This window comes from Orcinus orca, chromosome 11 (genome assembly GCF_937001465.1).
Source record: "Orcinus orca chromosome 11, mOrcOrc1.1, whole genome shotgun sequence".
NCBI lineage: Eukaryota > Metazoa > Chordata > Mammalia > Artiodactyla > Delphinidae > Orcinus > Orcinus orca.
The window spans coordinates 97218609-97233347 of record NC_064569.1 but is presented as its reverse complement, the minus strand read 5'-3'; the positions used below and the strand labels follow the sequence as shown (position 1 = coordinate 97233347).

The 14739-nt window shown below is 57.2% G+C and overlaps 1 protein-coding gene across 2 annotated transcripts in view; it reads right to left on the bottom strand.

Moving 5' to 3' along the window:
• Positions 1-14739, bottom strand: part of MPPED1 (metallophosphoesterase domain containing 1) — a 76949-nt gene that overhangs the window by 47364 nt on the left and 14846 nt on the right. For both annotated transcript variants that reach the window (XM_049694564.1, XM_004279569.3), the window contains exon 3: positions 8200-8381. In XM_049694564.1, the coding sequence (XP_049550521.1) occupies positions 8200-8381 (182 nt within the window). The remainder of the gene's footprint in view (positions 1-8199; positions 8382-14739) is intronic.

Sequence of the window (14739 nt, the reverse complement as noted above, 5' to 3'; positions counted from 1 at the left end):
CTGCGAACTTTCAGAGATGCGAACGTGTAGAGTACAGCAGTATAGTATTTTTATTTCAAGCCCAGGATGTCCGGAAGCAAGTGTAAGAGCAGTGGTGGTGCAGTCCTATACAGCCGATTGTGTTACTTGGGTACCTAGGCTAACTTTGCTGGGCGTACAGACAAATTGGACTTAGGAACGTGCTCTCGGAATGGAACTCGTTCTTATGTAGGGGACTTACTGTACTTTGCTTATCGCATGACCCTGCATTCGTCCTCGGGCCCTCCTGGCAGGGGCTACATTGGTCCTCACCAAACCTCCAACACCAAGACAGGGAACACAGCAGGCCCTCCGCTCAAGACATGGGATGACCGGGATGCGTGTGGACCCCTCCTCCCCTCTTCTCCCGTGGTCATAGGCCAGCGGGAGAGACAGACACTCAGCTCACCCACAGCGGGGCTCTGAGGTCAGCGGGAGTGTGGGCCGGGAGGGGAGACGAGCGGGAGCTCCAGGGGGGCTTAGTCAACACACGGTGTAAACGTCACATTCTGTGGATGCAGACGTGGACACCCAGAGGGAGAAGCGAGGTCACCTGGCCGATGAAGTGGGCCCCAGGACCCCCTGGCTTCAGCGCTCCGTCCCCAGCTCTGCCGAAGAGGCTGTGAGTCCTGACCTCGGTCAACGTGAGGCCTGTCAGACTGGACCTGCCAGCGAGCTGAGCTGCCCACACCCTGGGGACTTCGGCCAGTCCCAGGAAACCCATCCCTCCCCCACCACCCTGGCTGCGTGGGGCAGGACAGCAGGATGGCTCTGCCCAAGGAAACCCAGAAGGTGTCCGGCCCCAAACTTGGGGTGTGCACGGCCCGGGCGGGGTCACCCAGGTCCTGTCTCTCAGGCCTGATACGCTGGATGCCCAGCGCGGAGCTTCCACGGCCCGGGGCAGGTACCGGGCATAAAGAGACACAAGTGAACACACACAGGTAAGAGACTCTGGGAAGAAGGTGTCCCACTGTGGGGAGGCTGGAAGGATGGAGGTAAAAACAATTTGTCTCAGGAATAAGACAAAAGCAGCGACTTGTGCAAGCTGCCGGGGACAGAGCTGTGGGGAGTGGCAAGCCAGAGCAAAGCCTTCCCGAAGCCTGGCCTCACAGCAGAGGAGGGGGAAGGGAGAGAAGAGAAGGGCCGAACCGGGGCAGTGGGTGAGGAGGTCAGCAACCTCTAGCTGCGTCCGAAACAACTGTTTCCCACAGAGAATAACGGTTCTGTGCCAGGGAGCAGCCTCCTGCTCCCCGGGGATCCTGGGGAGCACGGAGATCCTCAGCCCCACCTGCAGCTCCTGCCACGGGCTCCTGAGTCCAACAGCAAAGAGGCAAGAGGACGGCGTGGAGCCCGTCTCTGCACCAACCCCCTATGGCCCTCGGGCCCTCAGCGCAGTGGCAAATGAGGCAAAAAACAAAGAAATCCCCTCGGAATGATTTCTCCGTTTCCCTTTCTCTCCCTTCCTCCCTCACAGATTTTAATTAAGGGTTTACTTGCAAAAGACCTAGTTCTATTTAACTAAATCCTTGGACCCCTTTTACGTTGTCTTATATATCGTTTTATGCTAGGGCGCCAGTAAAAAGTTAATTATAACTTCTAAACTCTCCACTGCCAGTCATCTTCCTCCCCTGCCTGATGCCGCTAAGGGTAGCGCCACTTAATTAACCAGCCCCTCGTGGGTAACCAGACCTCTCCACGCTTGTTCAACAGACACCCGCGAGCACCCCTGGGGCCAGGCTGGGCTGGGTCCTGAGGACCTGCACGGACTAGGCGCCGTCTCAACCCTCGAGGGGCTCACAGGATCCTGCAGGAGGAAGGGGAGGCTGGCAGGACGGCCCACTTGGGACCCCAAAGCAGCTCGGCAGGTGACGGAAGTGAGTGAAGAAGACACGGGCAGGACAGACAACAGCAGGGCGAAAATAATGGGTGGCGCTGATGGCCTCAGAGGGAAGGGAGTAAGGATACCGGAGCCGTGGTTGGGTCTCAGTGGAGGCCTACGTCTTACGACATAGCCTCTGGGGATGGGGCTGAGGTCTGGGAGTTCAGTTTGGGACCTAAAAACGAGTCTAAAATCCTGGTGGACAGCCAGGAGGAGGTGTCTTCTGAGAAGACTGATTAATATACCGGCTGGATCTCAAAGAGGGATCAGGTCTGGGAGGAGATGGAGGTGTCTGCGAGTCTGGGCAGAAGCAAGAGCAGGAGGGTATGACTATCATCTGGAAAGAAGGGGTCGAGAGGCCCACGGTTGGTCCCAGGAGGAGCCACTTTCAGTGAGAAGGAGGAGAACCAGGAACAAAAGGAGGAGATGGAGAAGCAGGGAGCCCAGAGAGGGAGGTGTGGAAGCTGGGGAAGGAGAAGCCAAGCTGGACGGGGCAGCATCAGGCAGGTGGGGAGGCGGAGAGGAGGGGTGAGCACCCGGCTGTGGCCTCTGGGCAGTCGCTCTGAGGCCAGTGCCGGGGTCTGAGGCTGCAGGAGCTGGGGGTGGGAGCGAGGGATGCGGTGGCTGCAGGCTTCTCCTGACAGGGGTGTGGGGAGGCCAGCCTGGCCCCTGCCAGTCGCAGAGAGCAGGCTTCCTGGCATCTTGTGAATCCCGTCTTGTGAACTGACAGCTCTTGAGGACACGGCTGTCACTCAGAGCCAGGGGCAGAATTTGGCCTGGTGTTCTTCCCTCGGGGAAGATGCGGGCGTGTCGCGGCCTCAGGGTCAGGCGCTGCCTCTGCAGACGGCATCCTGGGAGGCGGGTGCTCCTGGGCGCTCGGCCTCTGTCCCCACCCTCAGCACCCCCGCCCCCGGCTTCCAGTGGCGAGCCCAGGCTCACCTGCCGGCCTCAGCTCCTAGGCTCATCCTGGAGACCCCCACTCAGCCTCTGCCCTTTTGCAGACCCTCCCGGAGTCCCGTATTGCGACAGCCACGCCCACACTCTTCTGCGTCACAGCCCGGCCCTCCTCGAAGCCCCATTTACTGCTGTCCCACCCAACAGCAACCAGCCCTGCTGGGGACGCAGGGACCAGCTCACAGTGCAGACACCCCGAGTCTACGTCTCTGTCCAGGGCCTCCCCCAGCTAAGGCACTGGCTGGTGCTAGGGATGAGACGCGCCCTGCCCTCCAGGGGCTGACAGTCTCGGGGGAGGCAGGGCGGATGGGAGGCATGAGGACACAGACAATTCCCTCCACAAGGTGAGGGCCACCACCAAGGACCGAATAGGGAGCCCTGGGTGCACAGGGAGGAGGGACCAATGCCGCCCGGTGGGGCAGGGGGAAGCTTCAGAAGAACGACATTTAGGGGTGGGTAGGACTCTGTCGGGTGGACGAGAAAGAGCCTTCCCAGCTGGGGGACGAGCATGAGGCAGGGCCCAGGTGGGGCACTGGAGTCTGCCAGTGTGGCTGGAAGAAGATGGCTCGCCGACCTTGAGGCTCGTTGATTTCCCTGTGTTGGTGGCGGACTCAGCTCAGGGAGAGGCAGGCTTCTTACGACAACAGCTGCCACTTCCGGAGGGCTTCTCCTTGCGCTAAGCGCTGTATGGGAACATGATTCTTCAATCCTCCCCACCCCCATGGGGTAGGTAACTAATTCTTCCCATTTTACAGATGAGGCACAGAGAGGTTGAGTGGCTAAGCTAAGGTCACACAGCAAATAAGAGGCTGAAGCAGGGGTGAAGACAGGTCTGCCTGACTTCCAGGAGGGAGCTCTTAACCTTCGTGCCGTCCCACTTCCCTGCACAGACACGACTTACGGGGCCAACCAGTCTGTGGGCTCCACGCTGCCGGTCCATCCTCACGCAGTTACTGCGGGGGAGCAAGGAGCTTCCAGCACATCCTTTTCCATTTTCAGCCAATTTTGCTCTTCTTTTCACTCTTTATAGCCAGAAAGCCCGTCCTTAGCAATATTTTAGCTGCTTACGGGGACATTTATAAATCAAGCTGGTGTTTCGATTTCATGAACGTATTTGGGATATTAATGGCCGAAGGGAAAAAGGATCTGCTCAGAGGGGCCCTGTCATCCCCAACCCAGCGCCCCCCAAAGAACACAGACCCAGACAGAAGCCTGCAAGTGGGCAAAACGTGGACACCACGCACACCCAAGCCAAGAGCAACGCAGCCGACAGCAAATGACGGTCGCGTGAGTTTAGCCGCACCGCTCCCCAGTTAGGTGCCTCTCACGAGGAGGGCCTCTATTAACTTTTTAAACCTTCTCCTGTCTGTCTGGAGGTGCCCCCTGGAATATGATTTTAGATGCTTTCCATGAGATCAACGAACAGGGAAGAAGCTGCTTATGAATTTCAACTCTGTAACTTTCTCACTCGGGTGGAGGAAGGGCATGGCCAGTGGACCTGAGAGGCGGATGGGGCCCCGCTGGCCTAGGGAAGGGGCTCCAGGGGAGAGCTTCTGAGCGGCTGGATGACACCAGCACTGACCTGAGCCCAGCGCGGCCCCTAGCCCCATCCTGGGACACACTGTGCACCAGACACCAGAGAGGCCAGCATTTCTTTAAAAACAGCGAGATTTTAGTGTTGCCTTTTTAAAGCTACGAGAATAATACATGCTCCCTATAGAAAATCAGAGGGAAAAAAGAGAGAGAGAACCATAAAGAAGAAAATAAAAATCCCTCATGATCCCATCTCCCAGACATCGCTTCTGGAACATTCCAGAGCCGCTGCCCTCACTGGCCTTGCTGTCTCCGCAATCCAGGCCTTTTTAAAGGTCACTCCCATACACAGACCTTCCCAAAGACCCCATGGCACCTAGAATCAACCCCAAACTCCTGCCGCTGGCCCACAGGGCGTATCTGAACCAACCGGTGACAAACCCTCCACACTGCACACCTGCCTGCCTGCCCTCAGGTCCTCTGCAGCCGCTGTGCCCCTGCCTGGAATGTCCCTCCTACATCACCTCACTCTCACCTCCACGCCTCACCCAAAGCCACCTCTTCAGGGAGGCCTTCCATGGCGCCTCAAGGGGCTCTCAGTCACCATCACGCCCCTTGGGCCAGCGCTCTGCCGACCTCATCACGTGAACTGTTCTCTTACTGCTTCTGGTGTATCCACCCATCCACTGTGTCCCCATCACCAGACGCAGCACCCTGTCCTCACTCCCCACCATCACCCACTGCATGGGACACACTTGCACAGAGCTCTCAGTGAGGTGTACTGAATGGACGAATGAATACCCCTGCGGTCTTTGCTGAGTGTGTGTGTGTGTGTGTGTCTGCAAGAACTGCCCACACAGCTGAGATCGCAGGTCAACTCCACACACTTTTACACACAAATCATCTACCGCTTCTCCCTGCAACTCAACGTGAAGGCTCAGCTCAAGTCCCCCCACTGCCTACTGTGGGACCAGCCCATGTCCCCTACCTCTACCCCAAGGGGGCCCTGATCTGCAAACGCCAGCTCCTGGAGGCAGTAATAACACCTGCACAGCCCTTTACAGTTCACACACTTGAACATTTCCTCCATCCCAGTGGAGTCTCAAAACAACCTGCCTCCAAAGAGGCAGGCAGGTCAAGGGGAGCCTGACCACCCCCAGTTAAAACGAGGCCAGGGGGGCTCAGAGAGGTCACACGACTGCTGCCATTGCCTGGGAGAGAGCTGACCCTGGACGTCTGGCCCCAAAAGGCACAGCCCACACCTTAACTTCGAATCAGTGAGGTTTCACCATAAAAACAAGAGAGGTGATAACAGAGGAGAGGACAGAGCTCGGCTCTGGAGTCCAACTGCCTGGGTTTAAACCCCAGCTCTGCCACTTACTAGCTGTGTGACCTTGGGCAAGTTCCTTCACTCCTCTGGGCCTCGGTTTCTCCTCTGTCAAGTGGGGATGACAATAGCTCCCGCCTCGTTCCCTCATCAAGAGAAGCAAATGATTTAATAATATACATAAAGGGCACATGCCAACACTCAATAAACACAGAGCCCTTTACAACAGCACCCTGAGCCCATCTCTGCCGCATCACCACACCCCTGGCACGTGAACCGCCAGCCCACAGAGGTGAGTCACCTTGCGCAGCGGGCCAGTTCCCAAAAAGCCAGCTGCAGACGGACCGCTATAAACCCACTCCTACTGATGCCCTAACTCACATGCAAATTCCTCCAGCTCTGTCACTCTTCAGGCTGAAGCCCCGCCCAGCCCACTTGAGTGACAAACACTGACATCTGCAAACACTTCAAGGCTGCCAAGGGGAGAGGTTCCTTTTGTAAAAGGGAGACCCCTCTGTAAGTTCACCCTTCCCACCCGTGATGATCCAGGCAAATAAATCAATCCCACGTCAAGTGCAGACATGAAGAAAGCCTCCTGAATTCCTCCAGCACACAGTTCTGACTTCTGTTATGAGGCGAGTAAAGAGATTCTCCTAAAATGGCCACATCTCACCGTGCTGCCCTCCCAGGCCCCTGCTTTCCCCTTATGTGCAGAGTCTCAGGGAGTCCCCACCCCTCTTTCCAGGCTCATCACCCTCACGTTCTCCAAACCTCCCCCCTCCAGTCACAACACATCATGCCACCTCTCAAGTGTCCCCCCGCAGGCTTTGGCCTCCGCTGTCCCCTCAACCTGCAGCTGCTCTGTTCCCAGCACCATCGCCCAGCTCCCCAGGCCGGGCCCAGCCCAACGGCAGCTCGTCCCAGAAGCCGCCCCAGCCTGGGAAGAGGCCACCACCAGCCTCTGCACTGAGATCCCACAGCCCTTGGCCACCACGCCCCTGGCACATGCAACTGTTGGGTTCATTTACTCACTCAGCTTGGAGACGGGCACGTCTGGGCCGGGGGGACATCGGAAATAGTCCCTCACTTCGGGAACCTCAGTGCAGGGGAGCCGACATCGTCTTCTGTCAGATAGGGGTCTAAACAGCCCCCACCCCAAATGGCTCTTCCTCAAATTCAGCCAGGCAGTGGCGGTAAGGAGCCTGGCACACAAGCAGGTGCCCGGCCACCAGCGACTCCTGTTCTCTGCCTGGGACACGGACTCAGCTCAGCCTCACGTCTTTTGAGACCCACAGCAGGGGGACAAGAAACCAGCCCCCGTGAGGGTCCCCTCCTAGGAAGCAGCCCGGGGCGTGGGGAGAAGCCCAGGGCAGACTCCCCGACAGGAGCCCCTCCCACCCCAGCCTTCACCAGGCTCAGCCCAAACAGGCCCCTTGATGAGAACTTCCCGTTTGAATAATCAATATTTAAAGCTCCGAGCCCGCCAAGGGGAGTGCAAGGCCTTGCTTGTAAATATTTGTCTCGACTGGCAGAGCCAGCCTCTCCCGCCGCAGCCACCCGCCTCGCTCCTGGCCCCCCTCTGCTTGCACAGCTCCCAGCCAACTGCACAGCGGGACGCCCCTGGGGAGGCGGGGGACCGTCTGGCGGCCACGAGGGGCTGCACGGGGAGGTGGGCCCGCCCCGTACCCAGGCCTCTGTGTCAGCCGCCCAGTACACCAGGCAGCCCAGGGGCCACCCATCTGTCTCCTTGGGCCATGGCAGAGAGATTCGCTGGGAGGTGTCCCTGGATTCCAAGCAAACAGCTTTTCCCAGGGGACACCCCAGATTTATGTCTTTCTTATTTTGGAAGAAAGCAAGGCCAAGGACAAAACCCTAGGGGCGTGCTCGCAAATCGTGGCCCACCATCTCCTATGGCACAGGACGGCACTCCGCAGCCTGTACCCATGGCTGCCCACGGAGGAACCCACACCGGGCCCCCTGGGCTCCTGCTTGGGGCCACGGAGGCCTGGAGGGTCCCCTCACTGGAGAAGCCATCAATGACGGTGGGTGGCTGTACCTACCAGCTGAGGTGCCTGCCCTGACATCACTGTTCCCAGAGAGTCATTCATTCATCCGCCCATTCAGCCACTCATCCGCTCATCAATCATTTACTCGGCATCTACCTGTACCAGGCACTGGGGGCTGGACACACAAGTGGACAGAAACAAACCTGGACAAAATCCCTTTGGGAGGAAGTCCCCCAGGCCAAAAAAATCCCACCAACAAATGGAAAATCACAGCAGAGACAAGCGCTGGGGTAGGAGACCTCCCAGGTGTCATGGGAGAGTGAGAGGGGTGTGGCCTGGTCCCGGAGGTCAGGGGGCTTCCCAGGGGAGGTGGACAGGTGACAAAGTCCAGGGAGGGGCCGGGCAGAGCAGGGAGGAAGGACGGTGGGCAGGGGGCCGCCCGAGTCCGGCTGCTCACGGGCACCGCCCCTTCTGGCACCTACCCAGCCACTCGTTGAATTTCTTCACCTCGCTCGGGAGCCCCAGCTCGGTGAAGTCCCCGGCATGGATGAGCACGTCGCCGTAGGGCATCTGGATGGGGTCCGTCCTCGAGTGGGTGTCAGACACGCAGACAAAGCGGGTGTATCCGGGCGGCTTGGGGGCGTCATGAGGCACCGGGTCCACCCTGAGGGGAGAGAAGATCATGGGGTCACGGGGTCGCGGCGCTGGGAGCCTGCAGCTCACGTCCCATCAACTCAGACCACAGCCAGGTCAGATCACACGTGGTCCAGATCACATCCGCCTGCCCACCTGCGTCCGAATCCTGCCCCTCCTGATCACTAGCCGGGCAAAACATTTCCCCCTGAGCCTCAGCTTCCCCTCTGTAACGTGAGAAGCCCTGAGGGTTGCTGCGAGGTAATGAGTGGGAAGGGCTGACAGGTACAGCCGGGCACCTGTACCCGCGTGCACCTGTATGGCGGCTACAGCTAACCTGCTGCTTGACAAGTAGTACCTCTCTACCTTTTTTTTTTCATTATCAGCCCTTAAGGGGCCTTTTTGTCTTCTTTCTTTTTTTCTTTTTTTTGTGGTACGCGGGCCTCTCACTGTTGTGGCCTCTCCCGTTGCGGAGCACAGGCTCCGGACACGCAGGCTCAGCGGCCATGGCTCACGGGCCCAGCCTCTCCGCAGCATGTGGGATCTTCCCGGACCGGGGCACGAACCCGCGTCCCCCGCATCGGCAGGCGGACTCTCAACCACTGCGCCACCAGGGAAGCCCAAGGGGCCTTTTTAGGTGTTTTTTCTACTCACCCCTCTCTCATAAAGTTCTAACACCACAGATACGCTGTGTATCTGTTCATTTACTGTGCGTGTATCTGTGCTTTAGAATCAGAGTAAGATTTTTTTCACCCCCCCAAACCAGTTTTCACCCCCTTGGGGGGTGCTATCAGCCCCATCAGGGATGCATGGACTGAGCTCCACCTTCCAGCTGGAAGATCCGACTCTCTGGCACTGTGCAGAGACAGCACAAGTAGCATCCGGGGAGAGCCACGAGGGAAGGGGGGAATTTCGTGGGAACTTGTGAAACAAAGCACTAAAGACAGGCAGCAATTTTCCAAAACTATGAGATGGTCCGATCAGGTTTAGAACAAGGGCTTTCCAAGGTCCTGTAGGAAAACAGTTCTGGAATCAGAAGACCAGGCTTCAGATCCCAGATCTGCTGCCCGTCACTAATGTGTAACCTTAGGAAAATGTCTGGCCTTGGTTTGCTCGTCTGTAAAATGGAGCTATCTCATGAGGCAACAATGCTCAGAAAATTAACAAGCTGCACAACCGTTAAGTTCTTGGCCCCGGGGAGCCCCTGGGAGCCTTCTCGTCTTACAGAGGAGGACACCGAACAGGTGGCCCCCCCAGTTCGGGGCTCTCCCCGAGAGCCACACTCTGCCTCCTCAGCTGACTGATTTTTCCAGGCTCAAAACTCTGAAAAACAACGCAATGACATTTCAACGAGCTGCTCTCTCCCAACGAGGATGCGGCTCGAGGAGTTGTGTTTAAATCTAATTATGCGCCAAACCAAAAGCAGCGCCACATCAGTTACGTAAACACTTTCAAAGGCATCTTTCTGATTATGCTTCTTTTTCTTCAGACAAAATACTTCGAAGAAACGTCCTTACGAGAGACGTGGGTTCAGCAGGCTAATGTGCAGGGAGCATTAGCACGGCCCACCCATCGCAGCTACAGCGTCACATCGGCCCCTCCACGTCACCAGGCTGCGGCGGGAGGGGTTCGCGGGGCACCTCTCTGGGGGTGGTTAAGTCAAGTTAGAATCCCAGCAGGTCAGAGTGGGACCCGACCGGGGAGAAGAGGAAAAATCCCTGAGTCTGATGATGGCAACAGGAGGGTTCTGGAGCCCTCCTTCATCCCTCTCATTCCTTCATTCATTCAACACAACACATCCTGAATGCCTACTGGGTACCAGCCCTGAGCTCAAAGCTGGGGAACTGAATGAGCCAGGCCTGATCCCAGACTGACGGTGGACACAGACCTGGCCAGGCAACGACAAAGTCACAAGATTCGATGGGGCAGCAGAGGGGCTGGGGGCCAGAGAAGGCCCTAACCTGGCCTGGGGCCCCCTGAACTTTCCAGGAGGAGGTGATGCCTGAGCTGGTCTGGAAGCTCAAATCTCCCTCCCAGTAATTACTGCCACTCCTCTGTCCTCTGGGTCCCTCCCCCCACCCCATGTGACAGTCTTGCAGGGAGCTGGCCTGTGAATCCACCTGTCCGCCCCTAACACAGCTGATTGGACCAAGGCAGCCAATCACTACTGGGCTACTGGCCCGGCAAGGAACACGAGTGAGCCAATCAAATTCATTCAAATTCATTCATTCTTTCTTTCTTTCTTTCATTCCCCCTCACATACACTGAGGTTGTGAGGACACCACAAGGAAACAGAACAAGTCAAAGAGAAAAAAAAAGGAGACACAGGGAGTGAGATGCCACCCCCTGTGAGTCCCTTGTGGAGGAGCCCTGAGCAGTTCCCGCCATCAGCCAGCCAAGAGCACGCGAGGTGCACCGGCGCTAGTCAGGCTGGGCCTGCTGCTGGAGCCCAAGCTCTTTAATTAACTCTGTTCTTACTTCCCTCCGCCCCGAGGCTTCTGAGCTCAGCGAGGAGGCAAACCTAATAATCCCCAGAGAAAAAAAAAATAGACTCTTATTTCCCGGCACTGTCCTCCGGCTATTTGGATTGTAACAAATGCTCAACCTTGAAATAATAACAACAGTAATGATACTGATGATTTCCACGGGCTGAGAGCTCATTATGTGTTCAGCGCTGTACATGCATCTGCTCTCTTCACCCTCACAATGACTGTCTGAGCAGGGCACTATGGTTGTGCCCATTTTATAGATGAGGAAACTGAGAAGCAGAAAAGGCTAACGTGCCCAGGATCTCAGCTATGGAAGCCGGTGGAGGTGGAATTTGAAGCTGGTTTTTGGTTCCAGAACTCACACCAAGCTGGACTATTTCCAGGCCTTCATTTCATTCATTCAATCTATGGACAAATGCTTCTTGAGTGCCCCCTAAATACCAAACACCTGCTAGGCACAGGACGGGACACCCATAGAGACCACCTCGTGCAGCTCCCAGAAACCCTGCCGGTGTTTAGAAGTGAGGAAAAGAGCGAGAAGAACGAAGATACGGAGAAAGAGAACGAGAGCACACAAAGGGTGGGAGGACTCGGCAGCATCATTTGAACCCTAGATCCAGCTGTGCCTGAAGCTGGTCCCAACCTGGATTTCCTAGCTAATTATGTGAGCCAGTAAACTCTCTTTTACCCATAAGACAATTTGAATTGGGTTTCTGACACTTGCAATGGCAAAACCCTGGCTAACCCCTGAGTTCCAGCAGCCCCGTAGAGTAAGTAACTGGGGCCTGGAAAGGTTAGTCCCACATCCAGGGCACTTGCTAGTACGTTAAAGAGCAGAATTTGAACCTAGGCCTTCAGAACTGGAATGGGGGCATTGAACCTCACACCTTCTCGCGACTAGAAGAAACAAAGCAAAATGGTTATTCCAGAGTCGTTCTTCATGGACCAGAGAGAAGGTATGGAAACAAGTGTTCCTGGTTTGGGGGGGGCCAAACCCGACTTTCCCAAAGCCTCTGCCTGCTGAGCGCCCCCATCAAGGCTGTGGCTCTTTCTCTCTCTCTCTCTGAGACCTATAATCTGTCACCACTCTCTCCAGCCTCACAAGGGATCTGCCCACCGGAATCCTGGCGGCAGGCATGGTGCAGAATAGAGAATGCAGCCTCCGGCACCTGGACCCAGCCTGGCACCCCGGCTCGGCGACTTCCTCGCTGTGCCCTGGACCCTCCCATCCTCCAGTCCAGCTCTGTAGGGTGGGAACCACCCAGGGCTGCCCCCTGCAGCCCATTTCCTGTGCCCTGGACCCCTTCTCGGTCTCTTTCTCCCCTAAGCCATTGGCTCCCTGGAAGTGCAGCTCCTGGTACCAAAGACTCATGTGGGCATCAGAAGCAGAGCCCCATCCCCCCACTATTTCCTGGGGAAATAGGGTACACTGAAAGCCAGGGGGTGGAGAGCAGAGGACTCGTTCCTTCAGTGAAGTTCCAAAACCATGTCCAGCCACGTAACTGGACACGAGCTGTGGCGTTCTAGAATGAGAGAGACCTCTGGTCCCCTCCTTTCATCCTACAAGTGGGGAAACGGAGGCCCAGAGGAGGGCAGGGACTGGTTGGCACTGGGCCACACTGCCCAAGGCTCTTTCCACGAAGCACTGACTCCGAGGTGACCTCCACCCCGAGTCCCTGTGCCTGCCCTTCCTCCCCACATCCTGGCTTTGCTTTTGCCGGTCTTCCAAGCTCCGGGGTTATGCCACCACCCCCAGGAAGCCCTCCTTGATCTCCCACCACACTCTTCCTGGGGCGTGCACCCTGCCTCATCCTTGCTCCCTTTTCTTTCCCCCCTCCTGTCCACTGTGCTAGGCTCGAGGGACAGCCCGTGCTGGTGGAGGGGACAGATGCTTAGAAAACTGTCCCACAAATGAATGCATAAGCACAGGCTGAAGCCTGTGTCACGAAGGGAAGGCTCTGAGTGCTTAGATCGGGGTGGGGGGCCGTTAGGAAGGTCTGGGGAAGGGTCAGGGAAGGTGTCCCCAAGGAAGTGACACCTGGGTGAGATCTGAAGAATGAGTCTATGTTGTCAGGACAAAGAGTAGGGGAGGCAGAGGGAACAATGGAATGTCCCAGAAAACACGGAAAGAACAAATGTGTATGGGGGGGGTGGGAGGAATTGGGAGATTGGGATGGACACATATACACTACTGATACTATGTATAAAATGGACAACTAATGAGAACATACTGCATAGCACAGGGAACTCTACTTAACGCACTGTGGTGACCTAAACGGGAAGGAAATCCAAAAAAGAGGGCATATATGTATATGTATAGCTGATTCATTTTGCTGTACAGTAGAAACTAACACAACACTGTAAAGCAACTATACTCCAATAAAAATTAATTTAAATAAAAAACATAAACGTCCCAGAAACCAGAACTGCACCTGGAGCCCTTGGGGAGAGGGAGCAGGATGCGGCTTGAGAACAGACAGAGCCCAGGTCGGGGCTTTCTTCCTGCCACGCCCCCTCGGCCCCTCGGGGGGCCAAGGCTGACCCTCACTGTCTCCTGGAGACCTCTCAGTGCGCAGACGGGCTAGGGGCCACTGGGTCCCTTCTGAAGCCTCCGTGTCACCTAGCGAGGGGGTCGGCACTCCAACCTGGCGCAGAGGTGAGGGCCGGGGACAGGGGGCCAGTCCCAGCCTGGCTCAGAGCAGTGCCCCGCCCTGCTACATTCTTCAAGGACCCCGCACAGCCTGACATGCTTGGAGGGTCTTTAAATGGGTTAGTCTAGTATCCACCGATGGGACTCCCTTCAAAGGCCAGAGAGGAGTCGCCATGCCTGGCACCAGCTCCCCCCCCATAAGGTGGATCCCCAGGGTAACCCTGTCCCGCAGACACTGCTCTCACCTTCTCGCTGAGCAACAGGCCACCCGTCCACCTGCCCACCCAGGACTAAGGGGCCGGTGCCTGGAGGGGCTCTCCCCAGACCACCGCAGGGTTTCTCGGCCCCCAGGGTAAGGGGTCTTCCGTCTCAGGGCCCAAAACCCAGAGGCCCAGATCCAGACATTCACTCCTCAGGCAAAGACAGCCTCGTTACCGCCAGGGTCTCTGGGGGCAACTACATAAATCACAGGCTCAACCGCAGGCCACGTGTGGACGGTCACTGTTGTTACTAATGTAAATGGTGGATTTATTAAATAGGGCCCCTCGCTCCCTCACCCGAGACAAAGCCCAGGGTGGCAATAAATCACGTGTTGGGAAGTGGCATCCGTCCTCCCGCGTCTCCCTCAGTGGAGACTCGCTATGGAAACCCACGTGCTTCCCTGGTGCGCAGGGTGTGAGTCCAAAGAAGGGGGGTGGGAGGGAACAGCGCCCCGCCGAGTCCCCACGCGATCCGGCTTCACCCAGCTGGGTACAAAGTTGCATTTCAAAGGTGGGCTGACCCGAGCAGGCAATGAGAGAGCACCGGATGAGGAGTCCAGAACCAGGGCGCACTGCGTGCTCTTCCCAGGACCCGGCCCAAGCCCCCGGCCTCCCCAGAGCCCCACTGCCAATAACGCCTGGAACCCTGGCCTCAGGAGCAGGCAGCACAGAGCAGGCCAGGAGGGAGGCAGCGGGGCAGGCCGGTGGGAACCTGCTCCGCCCACAGCAGCTGAGCGACCACGAAAAGCCGTTAAGCTTTTTCTCCACAGCACTTGTTGCTACCAGGATCCTACGCTATCGCGCACTTCATGACTCTTACGACGTGTCCCACTGGAGGGTCAGCTCAGCGCGGGCAGGGCTCTGCCCCTGATCACTGCTGTGTCCCTGGCACCTGGCCCAGCCAGCGAATACTAACGACACAGGACATCGTGGCCTGGCCCCCCTCTACGTGGGTTCACCTACCTGACCCTCAGTATTACGATGAGCAGC